Below are 27,814 nucleotides of genomic sequence, written 5' to 3'. Positions count from 1 at the left end.
AAGTGACCTAAAGTTATGAAAGGTATAAGATCAGATAGGTGTTATATTGTAGTGTAGACCCTTTTCCTGTCTTGGATTTTTCACTTCCTGATTAATGGTTTCTTGGCTAGGTTGATCTTCTATCCGCATTTCTATCCTTTTATCCCAGTATCCCTCTGTCCTGTATCAAATCTCTTCAGAATGCTCATTATCACCCATTCTTCAAAACCCACCTAATGCTCACAAGAATTATATACCCGTGTACTTTGCTACCTTGGTATATAATGATAACGCCCATGTTAAACTTCTGCTTGACTTTTCAGCTATCTTGCCATGTGGATTATTCCATGAGACCTTGATTACTTTGTATTCAGATTTACTATGTTGTACTGTTACATCTCTTTGTTTCAACAAACAATACTTGTGTTTTACTGGTACTGTTCATATCCATTCACCCTTTAAGGAGGTCCTTTTATTAAACTTTTATTAGAGCTTTCAAGCACATATTCTCTAGTTTATTTCATATATACATATTCCATTCCATAAATTACTCTGCCTGTGTCATACACATGGCTTGTACACCTCATACTAGTATGGATCCAGACTACTGGCTCTGATGAAACACACTCACCCTGCAATCTTATCCTTACTTCCCACATCCTTCTGCTAAGCCTTGGTATGTCTTTATAATACCCAATAAATTCTTAGGTTATGTCTTGTCCATTGTAATGTATATCCCCCAAACATCTCAGATGTTTCTCAGTATAATGCTCCCAAATTTGCATGGCCTTTTATGATCCTGCATTACTGTGGCAGTATTAACCCAAGTTACTTTTTTTTCTGTTAGAAAATATAATCTGGAATACCATATGCTGTCTAAATTATATCCTGCTCTAGATAAAATATAAGCAGTACATTTTCCCATTTTTCTTTAATCTTTGGGGTTTTGAGGGGAAAGCTTAATGGTATTGTCTGCAAGTCAAGAATTTGCTTTTCATTGTTAACAAAGTTACTTAGGCCTACATTCAGAAGGTTGGGATTTGATTGTTTTAGGAAACTGAGAATTAAATAATCATAAATTAGGGACTAGAGAGGATTTGAATTTTTTAGGATGTTAACAATTTTTTGTACTATCTGGGTGTTCACTTCTAATATTGCTGTTTGGCCCTCTAAAACAGTTTTTTAAAGAGAGACAATGCATCTTTTTTGAAGAAGGGTTCCTTTGCCTTCCATGCCACAGGTAAGAGAGGAAGTAATAAATTCCAGGGCACATTTGTATTTCATTTGAATCTTCTGATACTTTGATCTCTGCCTTGGTATTAAGGGAAATCCTAGATCACTTGGGTGTGATAAAGCTTTTATTTTTAAATTCTTTTTTTAAAAAAATATATTTTATTGATTTTTTACAGAGAGGAAGGGAGAGAGACAGAGAGCCAGAAACATCAATGAGAGAGAAACATCGATCAGCTGCCTCCTGCACATCCCCCACTGGGGATGTGCCCGCAACCCAGGCACATGCCCTCGACCGGAACCGAACCCGGGACCCCTCAGTCCGCAGGCCGACGCTCCATCCACTGAGCCAAACCGGCCTCGGCATAAATTCTAACAAGTAAAATTTTTGGTCTGCAGATTCCAGTTGTCACCACTGGGCAGGTAGTATAGTGGATGAGAAAGAGACAGAAAGGGCTTGGGTTGGCAAAGGGGCATGTGAACTCTTGGGCTCTGAACCTGACTGCTCAAGTGATTCAGTGGAACAGCCTCAGGCATTCTCTAGCCTTCAATTTTATGGGGTGGGATAAGGGACTCTGTCTCCGATAATGTGAGTTAAGTGCTTTGAGATCACTAGATGAAAAGCACCCTATAAAATCCAAAATGCTAGTGTTATTTTGCTACTACCATCAGCAGAAATAATTGTTACTTTTAATCATATTGAGGAAGGTGGGGCTCAGTTGACTTCCTAATAGACCAATGTAGTAATAAAAAAACTATTGAATTGGGAAAAAAGGACCAGCCCCTAGGGTTGACTCAGTTTCCTAAAGAGGGCATCTCACCTTTCAGTGCAAGCACATTTCTCATTCAGGTCCTTTCATGTGTTACTCTAGAAGACCAAATATTGAGCTTCTACCTCTTCAGGGTTATAAAATAGAGAGAAAGAGAGAGAGAGAGAGAGAGAGAGAGAGAGAGAGAACACACACATACACAGAAAGGAAATGAGACTTACTGCCCTAGTTTTGAGGTTATTTTTTTCTCTTTTCGTAGCAAGAAATATTCCTTGTCCAAAGAGAAATCTCTTGTCTAGGACTGCCCGTCACGCTGGCCCTTGTTTGTTTTTAGATTTTGATATTTGTTACTATTTGTGTCAGGTACGATGGCCCCCTTACAAGAACTAGTTCTTTGATGACCTTAGGCCAGGTGAAGCCATGTTCTTCTCTTTCTAATATGAACAGCATTTAGAATGTAAATGTAAGAGCCCATCAGACACGTAAGTGAAGTGGAAACTAATCTTTCTTTCAAAAGGCACTTTTAAACAGTGGTCTATGGGGTTTGAGCCTTAATGATCGTAAGAAATGCCCTGAAAGAATTCCTTTGATAAATATATTTGTTTTTGTTTTTTCCAGGTGAGGCACTGTAACCCAGTTGAACTCTGCATTCAGACAGCCCAAGATTGAAGACAAAAGAGCAGACACACTAACCTGGAAACAGGGACATCTTTGGAACTTTGCTTTCGTTCACAGTAATCTTTTAAAAGTATCGAGTGGAATTAATTTTTTTTTCCATCTTAATTTTGCTTATTGGGAAGAACATGGCCTCAGGGATTTTATGTTTCCCTTTAGTTTTGCATGAACTCTCTAGAAAACGGAGCCCTAAAAGGGCTTGAGAATAACAACAAGAGATTGAAGACAGACAAGCTTGCTCTTTCTGTTTTCCCTCCCCCTTCAAAGAAAAGGATTACAACTCAGTCTTGTAACAGCTGCTGCCCAGCTTTAGCCATCAAGAGAAAAGAAATAAAATTAAACCACCATTGCCATACTACAAGCCCTGAAGTCAAGGTGTGGGAGTGGTGGCATTGAGAAAACTGCCTAAAAGAGACAAGGACTACAGTAAAAACAGTTTCTCTTTAAAGCTGAAAATCCCAGTTTCCTTCTTGGATTAAAATAGAAGCACAGGGCACACCTCTGGGTGAAGCTCACATTTTGTGGAAGTGTGGTAGTCGTGGAGGTACTACAGTATCTCTTCCGAAGAATTGTTCCTTGTCCGAAGTGTTCTGCCCTACCCTGATACTCGCCCGTTCTTTCCTTTTGAAGACTTATCTCCATCCATGAGCTATTATTCCTTGATCTGTCTGACTGCCTGTGTTGTCTACCTGCAACCATTTGCATGTGTACAGCCTCTTGTTTGTCTCCAGTTTTCAAATTGTACAAGTTGTGTTTCTTAGTCTCCTGCCTCGTTCTGGGGAGGTGGTTATTCATTATTTGGAATCATCTTTCCCCCTCCCATATGCTCTCCTTCATTTGAGATCTTTTGACCTTTGGTTTCATTTGGGAGGGGGAAGGGTGATAATTTAAATTTTTCTCTTTCCCTGGTGTCCTGTGCTCTTATCTCCGGTGTTGCCCTCATCCCGTTTTCTTGTCTGTTCTGCCGTTGTGTGGGCCTGGGCTATGCGGCAGGGCAGATCTCCCATCAGACCTCCAACATGCCCGCAGAGTCTGGAAAGAGATTCAAACCCAGCAAGTATGTTCCGGTCTCAGCAGCCGCCATCTTCTTAGTGGGAGCTACGACCCTCTTCTTTGCCTTTACGTGAGTTTTCTCCCAGCAGTGGTATTTGGGGGGCACTCCATGGGAGGTGATGGGCTAGTTTTTCTCTTGAGTTTTGCTTTCAAAGCCAAGCGACTGGGTGTTGGATGTCTGATAAAGGTAAATCTGAATCCCAGAAACATGGTATAGATTTTACTCCATTGAATCCTCTACCTTTCCCTGCCTCCCTTCCTCTGGAATCACAGATGTTCATATTTTCCTACCCAGCTCCATCATTAGATGATCCTGAACTAGGAAGGAAGTGGGAGGAAACCACCAGAGAGGCTTGAAGCAGCTTAAGCAATCAGCCGCTAGCAGTGGCTTTTCCCCTGGTTATTCGAAGCTTAAATTTAAGATTATGGGAACAGAGTACTGGAGAATTTCAGAATTGATTTAGAAGATATACCATTGAGAGAGTTTTAGCTTTTAGTGTTACTTAAGGAGTGAAGGCCAGTGGGAAGTGAACGCAAATTTTATTTAGGAGGAGAATCCTAGAAGACTTTCTTTATATTAGTTCCTGCTGAAGGGAATGGCAGCAATTCTTCCATTCCCTGGTTGTGTTAGGAAATACAGTTGATATTAAAAGGTTTCCCACTTGGGATATACAGACTTTGTTCGTTGGCTTGTTATTGGAGGAGACTGATTTATTCTTCCCCTTTTCCCCAGTATTTTAACTGTCACCCATCTGGGAAACGTCTTTGCTGTTACCTGTTTATAATTAACATGGACCAGCCTTCTGAGCCTTAAACTGTCGAGGCATTGAGTTGGTGTTCTAGTTGTAGCTCTTGGAACAATCTGAGCATGGTAGATATTTCTGGGGAGTTCACTTTGCTGTAGTTCGGGCTTAAACCTAATTGTGAGGTGCTATTTAGAGCAATGGGAGGTTGCTGGGAAGAGGAAAATGAAGTGGTGAAGAATAAAGCAGTTTGGACTCATTGAAGGATGAATGAAGCAGGAATTGCTGGCAATTACTATTACGGGAAGAAATAGTGAACAGGAATTAAATCTGAGAAAGGAGGGAGGGAAACCTCTCAAATTGAGCTTATGCCAGAAGGAATTCTAAAAAATATGGGTCAGCAAAGTAATAGTGATGCTTTCTATTTAGTTATTTCTTTAAAAAAAAATATATATATATATATTTTATTGATTTCAGAGAGGAAGGGAGAGAGAGAGAGAGATAGAAACATCAATGATGAGAAAGAATCATTGATTGGCTGCCTCCTGGGGATTGAGCCCGAAACCCAGGCATGTGCCTCGACCGGAATCGAACCCGGGACACTTCAGTCCACAGGCTGATGCTCTATCCACTAAGCTAAACTAGCAAGGGCTAATTATTTCTTTTTGGTAATCCTCATCCGAGGATATCTTCCCATTGATTTTTAGAGAGAGTAAACGGGAAGGGGAAAGACAGAGGGAGAGAAACATCATCTATTGGTTGCCTCCTGCATGTGCCCTGACCCGGCCAGGGATCAAGCCAGCAACCTAGGTACATGCCCTTGACTGGAATCGAACCCGAGACCCTTCAGTCCACAGGCCAACACTCTGTCCACTGAGCCAAACTGGCTAGGGCTCTTAGTTTTTTTTTTTTTTTTAACTCTTTTTAAATATATATTTTATTGATTTTTTGCAGAGAGGAAGGGAGAGAGACAGAGAGTCAGAAACATCGATGAGAGAAACATCGATCAGCCGCCTCCCGCACACCTCCTACTGGGGAGGTGCCCACAACCAAGGCACATGCCCTTGACCGGAACCGAACCTGGGACCCTTGAGTCTACAGGCTGACGCTCTATCCACTGAGCCAAACCGGTTAGGGCGAGGGCTCTTAGTTTTTTGATAAGGGAAAGATCTATTACCTAAGGTACAAGCACCATCCTATTTCTCACCTCTTCCTCAGATGAGTAGAAGTCATAGTTTCCTTGCCCCCGGCTCTCCAGCCTGAACTTACCTGTGGAATCCTTCAGGGATCTAGAGCAGCCCTGCTCGTCTCTGGTCTTTATAATCTTTGTCTCAACATGTTCAGTGTCCTGCCCTTCTTCATGCATTGACTGCCAATAAGGAGGAGGGAATTTTAGTGTCATCCTTATTTTGGTTTCTGCTATTATGGGTAGGTAGAATCAACATTTTAACCATGAGACATTTATATGGGATCTTAGTATCTTTGTAGCCCTTGTGGTGCTGTGTCAGGAGGAATATATATAAGACCACTTTGACACCCTCAGACCTGCTTAATTGGGGAGGTTCTATCTTCCTTCAAGGTGGTTTCTCTCTTTCAATGCATTTGTTCTTGAGCAGAATCCTTGCTCTTACTTTGCTAATCTGAAAACATTGAAGTGCTTGGCTGGTTATACCAGTTTTGCCACAAATTGTTGTCCTGACATAGACATTTTCTCAACTGATAGTTGAAACTATTTAACCTACTTTTCCATTCCCTGGTGCCAGAAATGTAGGGGCCCTCCTTATTCTATGGTCTCGTAGCCCGAGGAAAAAGAATTTTGGAGGACAATATTGACTCTCTTTGGAATTACTGCCTCTAATCCAAAATTCGAAGCCTGGTGAGAGTTCCCCCTGGCACTTTCCTCAGGACCAACTTCTGGGCTCTCTTTTCCTCGCTAGAGTCTCCTCGCCCATCTGCGGAGACATAAACACCCTGAACCTCTGAAATTCTCAACTCTTCCTCTCCATCTAACCATAGCAGTTCCTCTACAAGCATACATCTGGACTGAGGTGCCACTGATCTAAAAAACTGTTCTCCTACATATTCTATCCCTTTTGAGGTTCAAGTCCTTGGGGAACCCTCTGTTTAAAACTGTATACAACCTAGAAAATAATTTATGGTTTCAAGTAGAGAGACAAGAGGAAGGCTCTCTTTGAACCAGCTCCAAATAGGGGCCCTAAATCTGTAACAATTCTGTCATCCTTCTATTCTCTTCCCTAGGCTACAACTATCTTTTCAACCATTTGTACAAGCCCCAGGTGAGAATTACTTTGGGACCTAGAGGACTGGGAGTAGGAGAAAAAGTCCCTTTCAGCTGGCAGACATAATTAGTGGAAGCATATAGGCTTCAACCAATTAGATGTAATTTACCTGCCAAGTAGGGAAAGCTATGAGCAGATATTATCGGTTGGGCTTGATCATCAAAAAATGGTGATCTTCTGCCCCAGAGAAGCTTGAATAGAACAGTTCAGGTCTTCCTCCTAGAAGCCTAATCCCCCTCATTCACTGATTTTTTTCAGTACTAAAACTAAGCAGGTGAGTTATTGGGGATCATGTCTTAATTCTTTCCTCTTTTTAGTGCTTGGGAAGGAGAGTGTCTGCTAAAGTAACCCTCCCCCTTCTAATTAGGCATTAGACTCTGCATTTAAGATAATGTGCCTGTATCCTTTTTGTCTTTACTAAGCCTCCTTTTGTGATTGGCAGGGGTCAGTGCTAGGTAAAAGGAATGCACACTTTTGGGGGGTCAGGAGACAGATTTTGGTAAAGCCTGTTAAACTTTGTGGACCTGTTTCTTCCTCTGTATAATGAGGAAGTTGGCCTAGAGCAGTTATTTAAACACCATGACCTTTTTCAAATGAGATCTTATTTGGAACCCCAGTACATAAAACATAAGGGTAGAGCTGTCTGGTTCAGCTGAGGCAGGTGCATAGAGGCCCAGCCACTTGGTGCATACTCTTTGTCTTCCTGAGGAGCCTTGAAACCTTTTTAGGGCTCCTGGCAGTGGTCTTTGAAATAAATCACTGAATTGTATCCTCTCAAGTCTCCTCAAACTGTGAATAAAGTCAACCAGTGTCTCATTTTGTTTACTTTAAAAAAAAAAAATTTATTGATTTTTTACAGAGAGGAAGGGAGAGGGATAGAGAGTTAGAAACATCGATGAGAAGAAAGAAATATCGATCAGCTGCCTTCTGCACACACCCTACGGGGGATGTGCCCGCATCCAAGGTACATGCCCTTGACCGGAATCGAACCTGGGACCCTTGAGTCCGCAGGCTGACGCTCTATCCACTGAGCCAAACCGGTTAGGGCTCATTTTGTTTACTTTTAAGGTCGGTTAGGGTGTGCATGGGGGTACATCTCTGCTGCAGGTGGTCCTCTGCAGGAAAGATAAAAAAGTCTGGGTTGTGCAGAAATCTGTGATGGTCTTTCTAGTGTCCCATCCATAGAGAGCTTTCTTCCTTTCAGTTTCTACCTCTGGCCCCTCCCAACCCTTTTACCCCAGAGAGTTGGGCAACTGGAGTGACTCTCCCTCTGTTTTTCTTTCTTCATGACTGTGGAGGTGCTAGCACCTGATTTGAGTGGGAGCAGTCTTGTGATTTAGGGCATTAATTGAGCAGTGGTTGTTCCTTTTCCTTCCTTTCCTTTTTCTCATCCAGGAGTAAGTGTCCAGGTCCTATGTCTTGCACTGAACTGCTTGAAAGTCTGAGTAACACACACACCATAAGTGAAGTGTTTTAAGGGGAACTTACCCACCTATAAGAGAAGAAATTGTATTCCTGTGGAATCTTGATCCCAGGGGTTAGGAAGTGGGGTATTCATTTCAACCTTTCCTCATTAGCAAGGAACACTAATCATACATTCAAACTATGTGTTAGGCATGGATGGAATGTATAGACTTGTCCTTCAGGGAGGGTAGTGCCTATGTTTCAAGTGTTCTTGAATGTCCAGTACCTCAGAATGGGGAAGTGGAATGAAGGATGAAGGTGGAGCTGGAATGATAATTGATGATGGATGTAATAGTAATGTGTTTGTGTGTGTGTGTGTGTGTGTGTGTATGTGTATCATTTAGCCAGTGAATGCCCAGTATTAAGCCGTCTGGTTTAAAAAGAATTCTAGGATCTTTTCAGACTTTGTCTCCAGTCTCATATCTGTATTATGTAGTTGAAGTAATGAACTTGGAGAGTTTTCTGTGGATTACCTTAGGCTACCTAGCAAAATATTGATTGAGAGAGAATTAAAATCAAAGCTTCTTGAGTCCTCTTTTTTTTTTTTTGTACTAGGAATTGAACCATTTATAATAGGAAGTGTGAGAGATGGCTACAAAACAGATTTTTCAAGAGTGTAGGTACTGAAACCTACTCTCCCCATTTTATTTGGCTCGAAAACAGGAGGGCTGAATGGGTAGGCAGAAGAACCTGTTCTTTCTGGGTTGGTATAGGAATGGGAGTTTCATCAGTGAGTCAGTCAGCCAGCCTTTTGGGCTGCGGCCACTCCCTGTGCTTTGGAGCACTATGATTATTGCTATAGGCTGAGGACGAGCCCCAACAACTCCTCTCAGCTCAGCTCTCATCTCCTTCCATCAAAGGCAACAGATTCAGACAGGCTACTTGGGGTGGTCACCTAGGATCTGGCAGAATACTGTAGCAACAGCAGTCTTCTCCCTGAGCTAAACAGAATGGGATATGGCAGGAACAGGCACTGCTCACACATGCCTCTCCTTGGTAGGGTGCTCTCTGAGCTAGAGTGTTTAGGTTGGAAGCAGTAGGTCCCTGATTTGCATCTAGGAGCAAATACTGCCTATGCACTTATTTGTATCATTTCTAGAAACTGCCAACTCTAGGACAGGCTTTATTTTGGCAACAGATCCTGGAACTTGATTCTAGGTTTTCACACTTTGGGATAGGCTGATATCAGGAAGGTTGTAGGGGTAAGGTTCATTATACCAGAGTTTGGCCAGATGCAGAAGAAATTATGTGATTTTCTTTGTTTGGAAATGCAGAAACTGAAGAAAGAATGGGGTCAGAAAGGCTGACATTTGGGCCTGTGAAGTAGCTGATGTCTCATTGTCATTCACCTTGGTTTCCCTCAAGAACAGAAATACCCTTATTTATTTATTTTTTTTCAGAAGCTCAGGAGGCCGCCACAGTAGCCATAATGGCCAGTTCTAGGAATGAGACTTTTAAATCATGGTACCTCAGTGTTCTAAGGATTTAATTTCTTTTTCCCTTCTAATTATCTTCCCAGGCTGTAGGAGTCAAGTGAGTCACCCTTTCTCCTCTTCCCAGGCGGAAATTAAAGTGACAGCTAAGTACTAGGGAGGGGCTCTGACCTGGATGACTGGTTTTCAGTTTCTCTCCCTCCCAAGGAGCTAGGAACTCAGGCTTTAGGTGGGGCTGTGTAAGGATTCTTCCTTCTTGCTTATAGTTCACCCCAAAACCTGCCAAAATAGGGGGACATCTTTTCTGAACCAAAGAAACCCCAGAGGAAGAGGCTTCCGTAGGAGACTGATAATAAACCCAGAACTGTGATGGGAGATCTGTTTTTTTCCTTGAAATCAGTGCCTTTAACTCTACCTTCATTACTTCATTATCTTCCAATTTTGATTAGGAGAAGCTAAGAGTTAATTGATATTTACTACTTAAAAAACCTTGCACATAATATTTACTTAAAAAAATTTTAATGGAATTTGAATAAATAGATGGTGGTAGTCAAGACTTTTAGATGCTTTGTGACCATCACCTTTGTCTCTTATTAGTTTATATCTCATTAAGGAGCTCAATTCCTATGAACTGTCTTGAATCACTGCTCAGGGCTGTGCTTTTTGTTTTGGTAGAGACACATCACAACAGAATCCAGGACTGCTGTGGATGAATTCTTCAGACTCATGCTGTCATGTTCTCTTGGCCCCTGCTTCCTTTAATGAACTCTTCCTTTCCTTCTGACTGGTCTAGATAAAGGGGACAAAGACAGATGCTGTTCTAATTCTAAAGATTAAGTTCTCAGCCACAAAGCAGATTAGGGTCTTTAGCCACTGTCTTGTAATGGGAAGTTTTTCCTGAGCTGAGACAGGAGAGAGGGTCTTTGATATTACTGACAAAGCAAGCAGCACATCTGTGTTCTGAAACTTCCAGCTCCCAGAATATCATCAGAGAAAGGAAGAGCACCTGCAGCATTCCTACTAGACTCACATCCAGACAGAAACTGAGTGTAATCCTGGACTGGGGCACTCTTTTCTTTTCTTTTTTTAAATCCAAGAAAAGTTACCTTATGCATATTTCTTGATTTGGACCCTGTGAAATAGTGGATATATTTAACCAGCTTCTTTTACCTACAGGATTTAGGGTGGTTTGGTCTGGTATCTTCTCTTTTATTTTTATTTTTTTTAAAGCGTTATTTTAGAGAGAGAGGAAGGGAGAGAAAGAGAAACATCCTTTGGTTGCCTCTGTACGCACCCTGACCGGGGATTGAACCCGAAACCTAGGTATGTGCCCTGTCCTAGAAACGAACCCATAGCCTTTTGGTGTATGGGATGACATTCCAGCTAAGTCACCGGCCAGGCCTGGAATCTTTTCTTTATTCCCCACTCTTCTGCTTCATTTATAGACCTCAAGAAGTCTAGTTTTGTGCCATTCATATTTGGGTATTATTATTTTTTCACCTTGAGAACTAGTTTCTAGATGAATAAAACTCTCAGGAATATCTGACACAGTGAAGAAATGTTAGGCAGTTGAGAGCGGTACAAAGCCAGAGGGAGTGGGAGCCAGAGAGGCAGGTGGTATCTCATGCTTTGGGCCAAAGTACAGGTCACTGGGGCATGGCTGGGATCCAGAAGCCTCAAGGCTGCTACAGAGAAGGGAGTGTAGTTGGTATTAGTTACATACTCAGTCCCTAACTCTTGTGCCTTTTTAAAAAGGAGATAAGAGCAGATTCTAAAACATTGGAAAGATCCACCAGGGAAGAAAGAATCTGAAGAACACAGACCTTTAGTGCAACGGGTTATGGTAGGAGAGAGTCAGAGTCTTGTACCTTGATCTAAAATAAGCATTTCTTTGGGAAACTAGACACATTTGTTGGGAAGGATACAATTGGAGACAGCAAAGGTGAACTACACAAGATTTAAATATAAGTATGTGGGGTGAATCTTTATATGGTTGGTGTCCAGAGTGTTAGAAGCAGCCCCTCATTTTCTTTCTTATCTGTGCAGCTGTCCAGGACTAAGCCGCTATGTGTCACCTGCAGTGCCCATCTACAATGCAATTGTTTTTCTCTTTGTGCTGGCTAACTTCAGCATGGCCACCTTCATGGACCCAGGGATTTTCCCTCGAGGTAAGATTTTCCTCTTTTTTGGAAGCTCCTTATTACCTTTGAAAAAATAATGATTTTTGGGCATATACATTGAGTGACAAGGTTTTGGGATACTTTTATAGTCTAATGATGAAAAGCAGGTCAGGGCCTTTAGTACTACTGTATGTCATAACTTCTACCCATGTGATTCACTTTGAATCAACTCTTTGTTTTTCAGTTATCTGTTCAGCAGAAATATATTTTGAACATACTGGTTGGGCGGTATTGCTAGGCACAATACTATCCAAGATGAATTAGGCAGTTAAAACAGTGTGATACAGCCATAACCGGTTTGGCTCAGTGGATAGAGCGTTGGCCTGTGGACTGAAAGGTCCCAGGTTCGATTCCGGTCAAGGGCATGTACCTTGGTTGTGGGCACATCCCAAGTAGGAGGTGTGCAGGAGGCAACTGATTGATGTTTCTAACTCTCTATCCCTCTCCCTTCCTCTCTGTAAAAAATCAATAAAATATATTTAAAACAAAACAAAACAGTGTGATACAAACTGTAATGGAGGCATGAACAAGATTCTGTGAGACCATAGAAAAGTGTGCACTAATATGTGCCCGTATAAACTGGGAAATGCTGCTAATGGTAGATAGGAACTACTTTACCAAGTAGAGGATGGAAGGGAAGGACATTCTAGGCAGAAGCTTGTAGCCATGAAATGCTGAACTCAGTAGGATGGAAGGTAGAGAGCATGGTAAAAGGGTTTTGCATACAGAAGCAGTAAGCTGTTTCTGAGACAGGAGGTGAGAGTAAAAACTGTCATTGATAGAATAAGAAGTAGAAAGACACTGATGAAGACACCTACTTTTTCTCTCAAATGTGAAGTTATCTTGTAAAAGTGAGACAAGTGGAATTGGGATAGCAACTTTGGTGAGGTGAAGTTTTTCTGAAATTCATTATGTTAAAAAAAGCTGTGTTATTGTGCTTCATTTGTAACTTGTTTCAAGTATCAGATGAATGAAAGGAACTTTAAGTTCCTAAAGACAAGTAGGGCTATTTTAATGAGCTTTTAGTGTTCTTTTGTCAAATATTTATGTATTCCAATGATTTTCAACCAGTGTGCCTTAAGAATTTTTTTTTTAAAATATATATTTTATTGATTTTTTACAGAGAGGAAGGGAGAGGGATAGAGAGTTAGAAACATCAATGAGAGAGAAACATCGATCAGCTGCCTCCTGCACACCTCCCACTGGGGATGTGCCCGCAACCCAGGCACACGCCCTTGACCGGAATCAAACCTGGGACCTTTCAGTCCGCAGGCCGACGCTCTATCCACTGAGCCAAACTGGCCAGGGCCTGTAAGAATTTTTAAAACATGACTATTTAGTCGGGCACTGACTTCTTTTCTAGATTGTCAAATGAAAAAAATGACAACCAACACAACAGTAGCCATCTGGTGTGAATAAATCAAATGTATACCTTTTTTTTGTCACATCAGCAAAAAGTATATTTTTTTGTGTACCAAAGAATTTTAGTAATTAGTTTATGTGTGCCATGAGATAAAAAAGGTTGAAAGTCGCTGATCTATATGGAAGACATTATGGTCATTAGGGGTGATTTTTTTAAAAAGGTCCTTGCTTTCAAATGAAGGGAAGATAGGAAAGACATTTGTATGAATTAGGTACACTATGTATCCTATATAATGAAAGCCTAATATGCTAAGTGTCTGGTCGTCCAGTTGTCTGTTTAACCAATCAAAGCGTAATATGCTAATGCTGTACTAAGGCTGCTCAACTGCTCGCTATGATGTGCACTGGCCACCAGGGGGCAGACGCTCCGATTGGTAGGTTAGCTTGCTGCTGGGGTCCCGCCGATCAGGACTGAGCAAGATGGGTCCGACACGCCCTGGAGCCCTCCCGTGGTCCCTCCCAGGCTTGCCAACCTCCCACATCTCTCCCTGGCCCGATCTTGCAATCCAGGCTGAGGGACACCTCCCCGCCCCCGCCAAGTGCATGAATTTCATGCACTGGGCCTCTAGTTAAGTTATAAGAGTAACCAAATAACTATATAGTACTTAAAAAAAATAGAGAACTCACTTCTGATAGATGATGGTGTGGAAGGATCAGAGATTTCAAAATAAATAGCATTAAAAATTTTTAAATATAAACATTTTAATAGTGTATGTTCATTATATAGAAAGTATAAACAAGACAAGTATCACCTATAATTTCACAGCTCAGAGATAGTTTACATAAATTTATAGTATGTAAACTGGGAATATCAGTGTATACATATCACAGCCACCTCTGAGTCATATTCTCTTTTTAAAAAAAAAATATTTTTATTGATTTCAGAGAGAAAAGCAGAGGGAGAGAGAGATAGAATCATCAATGATGAGAGAGAATCATTGATTGGCTGCCTTCTGCTCACCCCACACTGGGGAATGAGCCTGCAACCTGGGCATGTGCCCTGACCGGGAATTGAACCATGACCTTCTGGTTCTGAGTCATGCCAGCCGGGCGAGTCATATTCTCTTGAACTTCATTTCCCAGTGCAGAATAAATTGCTTCTTCAACTGTGTTCCAATAATGTTGTATAAAGAGCTGATCTCACAGTATTAGTTACTAATTCGTAGTCTCTCCCCCATTAGTCTTGAATTCCTTGAAGGCAGAGGCCGTATTTTAAATATCATTGCATCCCTAATGCTTGGTACAGTTTGGGCACAGTTGTTTTTTTATTGACTTTCCTCTCTGCAGCTGAGGAGGATGAAGACAAGGAAGATGACTTCCGAGCTCCCCTTTACAAAACAGTGGAAATCAAGGGCATCCAAGTGCGTATGAAATGGTGTGCCACCTGCCGATTCTACCGTCCTCCTCGATGTTCCCACTGCAGTGTCTGTGACAATTGTGTGGAGGTAAGAACCCTGAGTGGGGTCACTTGATGCTTAACCCAAGTGATCTTCCGTCTCATAGAGTAAGGATCGAATCCTGTGCATGAAATACAGTCCTGGCTAACTATGTGGGTAGTGTGTACATGAGAGGTAGAGTGCAAATATTCTGTTACAGGAGGGACCCCAAGTGCCCTAGGCTTTCCCAGCACCAGGATTCATGGCTCTAGCCTTCCTTCCCTTGGCTCATCTTTCTGGTTATGTGTCCTGGCTTTGTGTTATCTCTTGCGTTTACATCATCATACTGTTGCATTCAATTTTTAGTTATATTTTTTCTTCCTGTGTCCTTTTCATTTTACTTAAGGTTTTGTGTTTTTTGGGGGTTTTTAGAGAGAGGGAGAGGGAGAAAGAGACAGAACCATCCATGTGAGAGTGGAACATAGGTCAGCTGCCTCCTGCATGCCCCCTACCAGGGATGGAGCCCACAACCTGGGCATGTGCCCTAACCTGGGAATTGAACTGGCAACCTTTCCATGCCCAGGATGGTCACACTGGCCAGGGCCCTTTTATTTTTGACTCCCCCCCCCCCCCCCCCAATCAGTTTTTACGTAGCTATAAGCATTTGCCTATCAGATTTTCCTTTCAAGCCTCTTTTCTCAAGAATCTTGATGTTTTTGCAAAGCCTCTGACATTCTTCCATTTCAGAGTTCCTTGGTCACATAGGATAAACTTTGAGAGGCAACTTTGGTCTTTGATCATCAACCTTTGGGAAGTCTTCCTGTGAGACTGGTAGAGCAAGATAAACTGCTTGATCCTGTTTCCTGTTTTAATTTTGCAACTAAATGATTAGCATAATCATAGATAAAAACAACAGTTAAGTTCTGCCATTTGTTTGTGTTCTTGACTGAAAAGTGATCTAGTGCTGTGGTCCAAGGATGCCTCTCATTCTCTCTTTTTGCCCCTAGGAATTTGATCATCACTGCCCCTGGGTGAACAACTGTATTGGTCGCCGGAACTACCGTTATTTCTTCCTCTTCCTCCTTTCCCTGACAGTGCACATTATGGGTGTGTTTGGCTTTGGCCTCCTTTATGTCCTCTACCACGTGGAGGAACTCTCAGGGGTCTGCACGGCTGTCACGTATCCTTTAAGGCTTGGGTTGTGGGATTGGGAGGGGGAAGAGTGAGGAAGGTTGAATCCTGTGGTAGTAAGGCTCAAGGGAAGATGGCTACAGTATGGGCTGGAGAAGATGAGATCATGTTGCTCTGCTCTCCTTGACTGTTTGGCTTCAGGATGGCAGTGATGTGTGTGGCTGGCTTATTCTTCATCCCTGTAGCTGGCCTCACGGGATTTCATGTGGTGCTGGTGGCTCGTGGACGCACAACCAATGAACAGGTACAGGAAGAAGTGATGGGAGACCTCTGCAGAGGAGGGCTTGTCTTTTAGTCCTGTGATTAGTGTTTAGCCTGTGCTTCTACAAATGGATACCTAAATACTATATTTTTTGCCCCGCACCCTAAATATGTTTTATGAGGTAGTGTCCAATTTCCTCATGCAAACTTGAGAATAGAAGCCATCTCTAGTTAGCATTTACAGAATGCCCACTTATACTGGACAATTTGGGCTCCGAGCTTAGAGAAGCTTAATAAAAGATCTGCGTCAGCCCTCAAGAAGCTTATAGTGCTGCTTAAAGACAGTTATTTTTGTGCATAATTAACCTTGCTTGCTTGCTATTTTGTATATTATCTTAGTTTTCAATATTCAGAGAGCTATTTATCCCCATTTTACATGAGGAAACTGATGTTGAGGGTGAGATAGCTATGGTGAGGAAGACCTAGGATTTGAACTGAGGACACTGATTCTAGAGTTGCCATTCTTAGCTATCCTAGGTAGAAGTTGGTTGATGGCAGGATTGTTTTACTCATTTTTTTTTGTATCTCCCAGATAGTGGGTATACAATAATTTTTCATTGGTTTGTGTTTTGGTCTTTGGAAGTCAGGGACTCATTGTCTGACTGCTCTGGCCCTTTTTTCCTCCTAGGTTACGGGTAAATTCCGGGGAGGTGTGAACCCCTTCACCAATGGCTGCTGTAACAATGTCAGCCGTGTACTCTGCAGTTCCCCAGCACCCAGGTACATCTATATCCCTTTGGTCTGCTGTTCACCCTTCATTATAACTTTTGTCTCCTTTGGGCTGCTTCTGGTTCCAGAACGTCTAATGGGAGACTGCCATTAGGAAGGGTTCTCTTAGAATGGGAAGTACCTACACGGGAAAGACATGCCATCCTTTAGTGGACACCATGAGTTCAGTTGATACTCATCAGGTATTATGGTTACTTTCCTCTGAGAGTTGAGATTTACTCCAGACTGTCCTGAGCTAGCTATCTGCCCAAAGGCCTAGTCTTATTACAGTCATGGAATCAAATCTGTTCAATGTTGATCTTTTCACTGGCCTGGTTGGACTGTTTATTGTGTAAAAATGTTTTACACAAGGTAGGCAATCAGTAGATACATTGGAATGAATGAATGAATGAATGAATGAATGAATGAAAGCCTTTTTATTCTTAACACTCAGGTATTTGGGGAGACCAAAGAAAGAGAAGACCATTGTAATCAGACCTCCCTTCCTTCGACCAGAAGTGTCAGATGGGCAGATAACTGTGAAGATCATGGACAATGGCATCCAGGGAGAGCTGAGGAGAACTAAGGTGAGGAATTTAGGGGAGCAAAATTAGGTAACTTGGAGGCTCTCACTCCTGGTAAAGAAATGGAAACATGCTTTTAGCTTACATCTCTTATAGTATTTATCACTTTCTGACTTGTGTTAAAATTACTTAAAAATATATATCTTATCTCCATTAGATTGTAACTTAGTGACATTATAAATTGAGTCCATTCATTTCCATGTCTTCATAGGACTTAAGATAGTAGCTTACAGGTGGTTGGAACTCAAATAGTTAATGGTAAAAATGAACAAAGCCCAGGCCAGCCTGCGCTCGAATGGTCAGGGGTTCAATGCCTGGTCAGGGGCACACACCTGGGTTGCAGGTTCGATCCCACGTGGGGGAGGCAACCAATCGATGTGTCTCTCTCACAATGATGTTTCTCTCTCCCTCTTCCTCCTGCCCTTCTACACAACAATCAATGGAAAAATAACCTCAAAATGAGGATTAACAACAACAAAAACCAACCCACAAATAAATGGCAGGATTAAACTCTTGTTGAAAACTTTTTTTAATCCAGTATCATTCTCAAACTGACTCTTGTCCCTTGTCTTCCAGTCCGTTTAGAAATATATAATTGACTCTCCAACACTCCTCTGTTACCAGTTTAATACTTGTGAATTGCCTAATGCCTTGATTTTCCCTCTTTTATCCAGTCTAAAGGAAGCTTGGAGATTACAGAGAGCCAGTCCGCAGATGCTGAACCTCCACCTCCTCCTAAGCCGGACCTGAGCCGTTATACAGGGCTACGAACACACCTCAATCTGGCTGCTAATGAGGGTAAGGGCAGCAGGAGTGAGAAGGTGACTGAATTATAGCGCAGATACAGGCAAGGGCTAGGAGATAATGCTTTTGCTGTAGCTGAGAACACCCAATAGGTGGCACTTGAGCCACTACTTTGAACAGCTGGGAGAAAGGGGATACCACTTAGCTACTGGCAGTGAATTAGATGTTTGTGGGGGAACTGTCAGCTTTAGACAGAGAGCATCCTGTTTGGTATATTCACTGAGATCTGAACTAATAGGAGTCTTTAGTCTTGATTTCAACAAAATCATGTTCCCTTGGCTGAGTATACTTATTTCTACCTTGTTCTCTCCTCTACCTTAAGGAACTCTAGCTAGGTTAAGAGCATAGCTTGTAAAGTGGTTCCTCTGGGCCTTTTTTTCCCCACAGACAGCAGCCTGTTGAGCAAGGACAGCCCCCCCACACCTACCATGTACAAGTATCGGCCAGGCTATAGTAGCAGCAGCACATCAGCCGCCATGCCTCACTCTTCCAGCGCCAAGGTACTGGGTTCTCCCTAAGCAGTAGGGTTGTAAATATGCCACTTGTTCTGGGAAAAAGATTGGGAGAAGGGAAAGAAGAGGCAGAGGGAAGAAAAGAAAATCAAAGGCATTTTACTAATTGTTGGTGTTAGTGCAGTGGTCGGCAAACTCATTAGTCAACAGAGCCAAACATCAACAGTACAATGATTGAAATTTCTTTTGAGAGCCAAATTTTTTTAACTTAAACTATATAGGTAGGTACATTGTTATTAATTAGGGTACTCCTAAGCTGGCCTTTGCTAAAAACATCCTCAATCTGATTGAGGTATGTTCGCTGAGGTCGACCCCTTCCAGCTCTCCCATCCTCAACTTGTGCATGAATCGTGCGCGCCTCCCCCGCGCTGCGTATCCCGCGGCCCGCCTGCGCCGTGTCTCCCGTTGCCCGACCGACTGACCCCCCCCCCCCTTTCTAACGCCACTTCTTCAAAATAGACTCGCCCAGGCCGAAAACTGACTTCTGTGCATGAGCCATGAAGTTTCAATCGCACTGTGCCCTGTGGTATTTTGTGGAAGAGCAACACTCAAGGGGCCAAAGAGCCGCATGTGGCTCGCGATCCACGGTTTGCCGACCACTGTGTTAGTGGGATTGAATCTCGTTGATGTTACTTCATTAAAGGGGGGCAAGGAAGCAAAATAGATAAAAGCACTGATTGTCATACCTAAGTTCAAACCCATCACAAGCAAGTTACTTAAGTTTTATTTTCTGCATCTTAAAATGTGGTATTATTTGTACTAACTCAGAGATTTGCTTTAGGGGTTAAACAAGATAATGCATACAAATGTTCTAAACATTGCTGGCATGTAACAGGCCATTTTTGAGGGACTCCTTGGGCTCTGGGACCTGGCATCTGTCACATGAGGAGCAGCACTAAGAGCCTGCTTTATTTTCTCCCCCAGTTGAGTCGTGGTGACAGCTTGAAGGAGCCAACCTCAATTGCAGAGAGCAGCCGCCATCCCAGCTACCGGTCAGAACCCAGCCTGGAGCCAGAGAGCTTCCGCTCTCCCACTTTTGGCAAAAGCTTTCACTTCGATCCACTGTCCAGTGGTTCACGCTCCTCCAGCCTCAAGTCGGCCCAGGGCACAGGCTTTGAGCTGGGCCAGTTGCAGTCCATCCGTTCAGAGGGCACAACCTCCACCTCCTATAAGAGCCTGGCTAACCAGACACGCAATGGAAGTTTATCTTATGACAGCCTGCTCACTCCTTCCGACAGCCCTGACTTTGAGTCAGTGCAGGCAGGGCCTGAGCCAGACACACCTTTAGGCTACACCTCTCCCTTCCTGTCAGCCCGGCTGGCTCAACAGCGGGAAGCTGAGAGGCACCCACATTTGGTGCCAACTGGCCCAGTACACCGAGAGCCCTCACCAGTCCGGTACGACAATCTGTCGCGCCATATCGTGGCCTCCCTCCAGGAACGAGAGAAGCTGCTACGCCAGTCACCCCCACTCCCAGGTCGAGAGGAAGAACCAGGCTTGGGGGACTCAGGCATTCAGTCGACACCAGGCTCAGGCCATGCCCCTCGTACTAGTTCCTCCTCAGATGATTCGAAGAGGTCACCCTTGGGCAAGACTCCATTGGGACGCCCAGCTGTGCCCCGATTTGGCAAGCCAGATGGACTAAGGGGCCGGGGACTGGGGTCCCCTGAATCAGGCCCAACTGCTCCATACCTGGGCCGATCCATGTCTTATAGCAGCCAAAAAGCCCAACCTGGTGTCTCTGAGACTGAAGAAGTGGCCTTGCAGCCGTTACTGACACCCAAGTAAGTATTAGTCCATCCTGGCCTTCAGCGAACTTATAATTAGCATCCTGCCCTGTAGAAGGCATCAGGACTGCCCTTGTATGTTCTAGTGCAAATGGACCCAGGGTTGTCCTGCTTGTGGATAGCTCTTCATTTTCATTTTCACTCCAGCTGCTTTCATGGGCCATTCCTGTTAAGAGACTGAAGTTTAATACTTTTTCTTAATCCTGTCCTCCTAAAAATTTATTTGTCTGAGTGTAAATATACAAGATAGCTGCTATTGGAGAGAAGAAATAAATAGGAGATAGGGAATCAGGCTTGTTTCAAGCAGTGCAATAAAACAAAAGGGAATGTTTAGGTAAGAAAGCATATTTAAGTACAAATCATTTAATTAAAAGTTATTCATCACACTAAAAAAAGTATGTATGGAGAAAAGTACATCATTTTTTCCCCCCCAACTTTTAAAACTGTCTCCCTTTTCTGTGTTTTGTGTCCCAGTTCCTGACACCTCTCTTTCTTTTCTTCCCAGAGATGAAGTACAGCTCAAGACCGCCTACAGCAAGTCCAATGGGCAGCCCAAGAGTATAGGCTCAGCTTCCCCTGGCCCAGGCCAGCCACCTCTCAGTAGCCCCACAAGGGGAGGAGTCAAGAAAGTGTCAGGAGTAGGTGGCACCACCTATGAGATTTCGGTGTGAGCCTTCGGCACCTCCCCTCCCCCACACCTCTGCACCTGCACCAAAGGGCCCCCCAGGTGGCCACCTTCCTTTCCTCAAGGGGCTCTCCTCCCCTGCATGGACATTTTTTTAAACCACCGATTCCAAGAGGATGAGGAGCGTTTTATAAAATGCAATGGGGTTGGGGAGTCGGAGAGTTGGGGCCCTGAGACTGGGGCAGCAACCCCCTTTACCTATTAAGACCTTCCCTTCCTCAACCCCTGGACCAGACTCAGTGGACATTTGTGCAATTGCTCGCCCTGGAGAGAACCAGATCATTTTTAAACCAGAAATAATTTTTTTTATTATTGTTACGGATTCTATTTTTTTCCTCTTCTGCGTTACCAAGTGTGTGTGTGTGTACATATATATATATATATACATATATATATTATAAATATCAAAGAAATTATATATCTATCCTGGGATGGGAAAATGAGGGAGGGATGTTTAAGAGGGGGATCTTACTCTTCCCATTCCTGGGACCAGCAGGAGAAGAGGAAAGATGTGAATAGAAGTCTTCCTTTGCCCCAGGGTTCTCTCTTTTGTCCATTACCAATTAAGAAAATAGCACCCCCTGTTGTTGGTGCCTAGTGATCAGGAAAGGAACTGGAGAGAGGCGAGTCTGAAGTCTTGGTCAGAGGAGAGAGTAAAGTTTTCAGGGCTCATTGGCACTTAGTTTTCCCAGGAAAGGGGTCACAGCCCCATGATGTTTTTGGTGGAGGAGAGATCAGGAAAAGAGCTTGGCCAAGCTCCAGAAACAACTGGATAATCCCCTTTTTGGGATGGAAGGATTAGGGTCGGCTTCTTCAACTAGCCCCTCAAATCCTTCCCCCATTTCACACACAGTTAACATTTTTAAATCCAAGGCTAGGAGAGAAGAATCCAAAAAGCAATATTTTTCATCACATGCCAAAAATGGGATAGAGAGGAGGAGTGGCAGGCCTAAGCCCCTCCAATTGTCCCTTGAGAGGTACCCCTCAGCCCACCTCAGTATGGTGCTGGGTAGAGGAGATACCTGGGTTCTAACCTCTAAACAGGGGAGACCCCAGCCTCTAGATAGAGGCCATTTTATTTTTTATTCTGATTAGCCATTTTAAACCAACAAGGAATAAAAAGAAATCCTGATCTAACCAGCTACCCCCTGACTTGTGTTATTTTGTCTGGTTAAGGCAGGGTGAATGGTCTCTGGTGGAGAGTCATAAAGAAAGCCTCAGAAGTTTCTCTGGTCCTGACCCATCTTTAGATAGGACTGTGGTGAAAATAACCACTTAAAACAACAGGTCCTGGTGTTTTTTCCCCCAGTGATTTAATCCCCAAAATTCCTGGGGATGGGAAATCATTTGCAACTACTAAAGTCTGTCATTTTGAAGCTTAGAGAACTCTTGACTTGTGCCACACTTGTTTCTTAATACAGAATTGTCTCTGAAAAGTAAAGTTCATTTTGAATGTAGCCAAAGGGAAGACTGAATGATCAAAATATGAAAGCCCTCTTAAAGGCCAACTGTACATATGGGTGGCAGTTCAATTTGATATCTCCTATTTTTGTCTTCTATTTGCAAAAGCAAAAGGCTGTGCCCTAATTTTAATAGGCACCCTTGGACACTTAATCTCAGGAAACTGGCTAGAACCCTTTATTTTCACTGTTTATAACAAATATATGAACTCTGAAATCCTACTGTAAAATTAGAGCTAAATGAATGAGTGGTTTTCCCTCTACAATCTAGAGGCTCATAGCAATAGATTTTAACTGTTCTGCCAATTTAACTTCAAGTCTGATTACATTAGGCTGGATTTTCTCAGATTTTTTTCAGTTATTTGGCCTGCAAAGACCAAAGGGACTTAACTTTACATTTTGTTAGTTTAGGCTGCCTTTTGTTGCTGTCTTAGAAGCTTAGAAATGTTTTCACATCAGCCAAATACTCTGTCTTAACTAAGGAATGAGGCAGTTCCAAAGTTCTTACTAGTAGTATAAAGATAAGAGAAGCATTTACCTTTGCTTGCCAGATATTCACTTCAAAAAAATCATGGGCTTGACCAAGAATCAACTTGTTGAAGTACAGTGGTGATTGATTGTAGGTGCTCTTTTGGTTGGCTATTCTGTTTCAACACAAAATTGACCTAGAATACAGTCAAGCCCTAACTGGATCAGCTCTTCAGATGGAGTATGAAGCTCATCCAGGTGTTTGGTTGTCAACATTATGGGCAAGGTGTTATTTGTCTGTGGAAAGGTATTAACAAACTCTTCCTAACTTTTGGACCATGTTCCCCAATTTCATTTTGGTTGGTTCCCTGCCTACTGATAATATAATACAAGGCCCAAATCCCCCCAGATCTTAGCATGCTGTGGCTTAAACTCTGACTCTCATAGAAAGGCACTTACCTCTTAATAGGCAGTCATACTTCAGCCAGTTTGATAAATGCAATTTTTTTTTTTTTAAAGAAAAACCCTAACAAATCAGATAAGGTCCTAAATCAGACAAACTGCACAAAAGAGATGAAAAGAAAGCTTCCTTGGGAGAGGAAGAGATGTCCATGAGAAAGCTGGACTGAGCCTTACAAAAGCATGGCCCTTCTCTCTCATAATGCATTCCTCTTATGAGCACAGTAGGACTGCTTCTGATCCAGCCACCGGAGATGCTCCTAAGGCAGTGTCCAAGAGCCAGGAAGGCAGCTTTTGACAGCAGGTTCAGTACAGCAGGAAAAGTCATTCTGGCAGAGTCCAGTTGTCCTGTTAGCGGAGGCTGCTGCTGCTGCTGGCCTGAGAACTGCCCATACCTGGGTGGTCTGGACTGTGTCGGTTCTGGGGAAGACAAAGCAGGAGCACAAGAACAACTAGGAAGTAGCCTTGGCATTGACCAGGAGTGGATGGGAAAACAGTGCAACCTGCCCTAAGTTTTCAATGTTTGTTGGGTCCAACCTGCAGCCAAGGACTCTACCTAGTATAGGGGAGACATAAGGGAAACTCACTGGGCTACAGCAACAGGCCCCTATTTTACCTTCTTTTTCTTCTTCTCTTTCTTCTTCCTTTTCCGTTCAGGATCCTCTTCTTTTTTCTTTTTCTTTTTCTTGTGATCTGAATCAGATGGCGTTTCTGTTGGAGACATTAGGTGCCTATCAAATGTAGAGTTCAAAATCCCCTCCTGCTAGAACTCTGCAGATTATAGGAAAACCCCTAGTCAAGGGCAACTGCTTTTGTTCAAATGGCCAGAGAGAATATGGAGGCACTGCTAAGGTCCCTGTCCCAAGGTCCTACTTGCCCAGGAGACCCCAGAATATCAACTTCTTTTTTCAGGAGAATTTGGGAGTTCAGGACTCTGTAAGGAACTTCCTTGCTTTTTTTTTTTTTTTACTGAGGATGGGTGAACCAGATTCAGAACATCAGGTTTTCTGGCTTTGAACAGACCTGCTTCTTACCTGGGGGGACAGGATCCTGGGTACGGCTCTGTTTGTGCTTGTGCTTATTCTTCTTCTTGGGAGGCTGAATATGCATCAGACGACATTGCTCTGGCAACTGAAGGAACAAAAGGAAGGTCTGGGTGAGTGGAGGGAGCAAAGCCCCTGCTCCCCATTGTTCTGCTCAATAAGTTAGGAAGGAACAGACTTGGACAGAAAAACTACCTCCATGCCTTTCAGACCTCCCCATTTGCCTCCTTCCTCCCCAAGAGGGGACTCACCGGGCCAGTGTGGAGGCGGAATCCAGCCAGCATGGTCCCTGTGATAGGATTAAAAGAGCCACCAAGAATAGGGGGTTTCTCAATGAGGGAGCGGAGGCTGCTGTTATCATGGGAACCTGGCAGATCAATCATTCCGGGTAGGTCAGGCAGGAAGTTACTCAGCTTCTCCTTCACTTTCTTCCCACAGAATTTATTATAGGCATGTTCCAGGTTGTAGTGTGTGATCAGGTTGGTGCTGCCTGTCAGCTCTGTGCTGCCTAGAGAATGCAGGGAGAAGAAGAAGATGTTTTTAAGTCAGCCACACAATATTTATACTGATAATGCCTTACATTTATATAACACTTTATACTTTTCAGTATGTGTTCGTTTAAACCTAAAAAAAAAAAAATCAGTGTATTTAAGATGTTACCACATTCCATTGATAAGAAAGAGAGCAGCCCTGTCCAAGTAGCTCAATTGGTTGGAGTGTCGTCCCCATATACCAAGGTTGTGTGTTCAATCTCTGGTCAGGGCACATACATAAAAAAGTGGAACAGCAAATCGGTGTTTCTCCCTCCCCCCGCTCTCATCAACAAAAATAAAAACACACACTATTAATGGTAGGAGACACAGTGCCAGAGTACCTCTCCTCAAACTCGGCATTGCCTCTGGCCATTATACTATTCTGATTTTATCCCCCCTTTCTGTTGACTCTCCTCCTTCCAGGTGGTTATGCTCAAGACTCAGGTGAGAAGACACCCTGTGCCTTTTCTGAACTTAAGAGTCATTCCAACTTTCTGACCGTCAGTTCTACGAAGATGATTTAAAATCTCTCTCCCCAGCCCTGACTCCTCTCCTGAAAACTAATCTTGCACTTCCAATTTCCTCTTAGTCCAGGGGTGGGGAACTTTTTTTCTGCCAAGGGCCATTTAGATATTTATAACATCATTCTTGGGCCATACAAAATTATCACTTAAAAATTAGCCTGCTATATTTGATCAAACATTTAGTTAACTCACCCCTCATGCCTTGTCAGAGCTAGACCAAATGATTTCACGGGCCTTACAATGGCCCACGGGCCGGATGTTCCTCACCTCTGTGACTTAGTCAATTCTGTGTAGATACTATGGCTTTTTATTTATTGGTTGATTTTAGAGAGAGACGGGGGGGGGGGGGGGAAGGGGAGAGAGAGAGAGAGAGAAAGAGATATTTGTTGTTCCACTTATTTATGTATTCATTGGTTGATTTTTGTATGTTCCCCTACTGAGGATTGAACCTTGGCATATGAGGATAATGTTCTAACCAACTGAGCTACCCAGCCACAATACATGGTACCTCCCATTCTCTAGATATTTTTAGAAGCAGTACTCATCAGTTAAAAAAAAAAAAAACCTTCAATGATTTCCTATAGCCCTCAGGAAAGACCTCAAAATTCCTTTGGCACTCATGGTTAAACACATTTTACTATAACTTAGCTTTGGGACCTAGTCAACCATTAGTCCCCTATGCAAAATTTCTGATCCATCCAAATGGGTCTCCTAATGTCCTGAAAAAAACAAAAAACACCCCTCATAGTGTTTCCTTTTAGGAAAACTAACCTAATTATAGGAAAAGTCTTCCTAATAATGTTCACCAATATAAATTCATCAAGGTCTAGCTCAAGTGACAACTTATTCTTGCTCTCATTTTGGATAATATTTTGAAAACCACCACGTAGTTCTTAATTTTATGTGAGGCATGACCACCAAATGAGATTGGCCTTGACAAGAAATATGGTCACTTTCCTTAAACTACATACTCTGCATCTCTAAGTAAAACAAGCTTCTTAAAAACAAGGACCAGACTTATTAATCTTGTTCCTCTTCTCATCATATGTCCTCCCCCCTTCTACCTACACACTCAACATTTGCCCAAAACATATATTCAATATCTGTCAAGCCGAAACCGGTTTGGCTCAGTGGATAGAGCGTCGGCCTGTGGACTGAAGGGTCCCAGGTTCGATTCCGGTCAAGGGCATGTACCTGGGTTGCGGGCACATCCCCAGTAGGAGATGTGCAGAAGGCAGCTGATCGATGTTTCTCTCTCATCGATGTTTCTAACTCTCTATCTCTCTCCCTTCCTCTCTGTAAAAAATCAATAAAATATATTTAAAAAAAAATATCTGTCAACTGATAGGTAAAGTCAGAATAGGTAAGGTTAGTGGTAGACACCAACCGATAACTAACCAAAGGAAAGTTCTATGCTTCAGCCTCTCTGTGCTTTAGTTTTTTCAACTATAAAATGTAGATAACAATGCTTACCTCAGGGGGCTATTCTATATATTATGTTACACATATAGAACTGCGTTATGAACTTCAAATTACTGTACCAATACCCATTATTATTTCCCTTAATTCTTGATGTAGCAGAACTTGGGATGAACTAAAAGGCATTTTGGAGCCATGTTCAAAATGACTCTTGATTCCATCTCCTCAAACTTGTTACACGGAGGCCTTTCAACTTAGAGCTCCTGGGTTCTGGCACGAGTTGCCTAGGTTACCTGGCACCTCCGCCACCCGGTTAACAATCACGCCCATCACCCCCTCGTTATGACCTGATTGGGCTGACTTTGGCCAGGCCTAGCACTCACCTGGCAGTTCCCGCATTAGGTAGAAGGGACCGCAACCAGCTGCTGACTTGTCAGCACCGGGCGGGGCCGTGGCCGCGGTGGCCCCGCCTGGAGGAGGAGGAGGCGGGGGTGGAGGTTTTCCTGGTCCGAAGCCGAGTGCGGTTGGGGGCGGGGGTGGGTCAGCCTGAGCTCCGAACAGCGCCGTGAAATTCTCCATCTTTCCTTCTGCCCCAGCGCTGTCCTGGTGTCTGGCGCTAGTGGTTTTCATTGGACAATCCTTTTCCGGCGTACCGTCCTCTTCCTCCATGAGCCACTGATCATTGGATGCCTTGGGGCCTGCCTACCTCGTTCCGGCAACTACTTCCGTCGCTTTATGAGTACGTACAGGA

General features: G+C 43.2%; 2 protein-coding genes across 4 annotated transcripts; one reads left to right on the top strand and one right to left on the bottom strand.

Moving 5' to 3' along the window:
* ZDHHC5 (zinc finger, DHHC-type containing 5) lies at positions 1 to 22,294 on the top strand. Of its 3 annotated transcripts, none has more exons than XM_005884765.2 (12): positions 1 to 22; positions 2,598 to 3,777; positions 11,694 to 11,815; positions 14,537 to 14,694; positions 15,633 to 15,805; positions 15,958 to 16,060; positions 16,706 to 16,797; positions 17,240 to 17,372; positions 18,044 to 18,167; positions 18,561 to 18,673; positions 19,610 to 20,469; positions 20,978 to 22,294. In XM_005884765.2, the coding sequence occupies exons 2-12, from the start codon at positions 3,674 to 3,676 to the stop codon at positions 21,141 to 21,143; spliced, it is 2,148 nt and encodes a 715-aa protein (XP_005884827.1). In that variant the 5' UTR covers positions 1 to 22; positions 2,598 to 3,673; the 3' UTR covers positions 21,144 to 22,294. The 3 variants fall into 3 exon arrangements, with proteins under 3 accessions (XP_005884827.1, XP_005884826.1, XP_014387664.1); XM_005884764.2 differs by lacking the exon at positions 1 to 22 and adding an exon at positions 1,181 to 1,219; XM_014532178.1 differs by lacking the exons at positions 1 to 22; positions 2,598 to 3,777 and adding an exon at positions 6,410 to 6,498 and having other exon boundaries at positions 20,978 to 21,475.
* Positions 22,295 to 22,526: 232 nt separating this feature from the next.
* MED19 (mediator complex subunit 19) lies at positions 22,527 to 27,798 on the bottom strand. Its single transcript, XM_005884766.2, has 5 exons — positions 27,447 to 27,798; positions 24,839 to 25,095; positions 24,579 to 24,675; positions 24,161 to 24,255; positions 22,527 to 23,964 (listed from the first exon to the last, which is right to left on the bottom strand). Exons 1-5 carry the CDS (start codon positions 27,730 to 27,732, stop codon positions 23,896 to 23,898), a joined length of 804 nt encoding a protein of 267 aa, XP_005884828.1. The 5' UTR covers positions 27,733 to 27,798; the 3' UTR covers positions 22,527 to 23,895.
* Positions 27,799 to 27,814: the final 16 nt, after the last annotated feature.

The sequence above is a fragment of the Myotis brandtii genome, unplaced genomic scaffold (assembly GCF_000412655.1).
Source record: "Myotis brandtii unplaced genomic scaffold, ASM41265v1 scaffold854, whole genome shotgun sequence".
In the NCBI taxonomy this organism is placed as follows: domain Eukaryota; kingdom Metazoa; phylum Chordata; class Mammalia; order Chiroptera; family Vespertilionidae; genus Myotis; species Myotis brandtii.
Note: the sequence above shows the minus strand (reverse complement) of the source record. Positions and strands in the feature narration are given on the sequence as shown.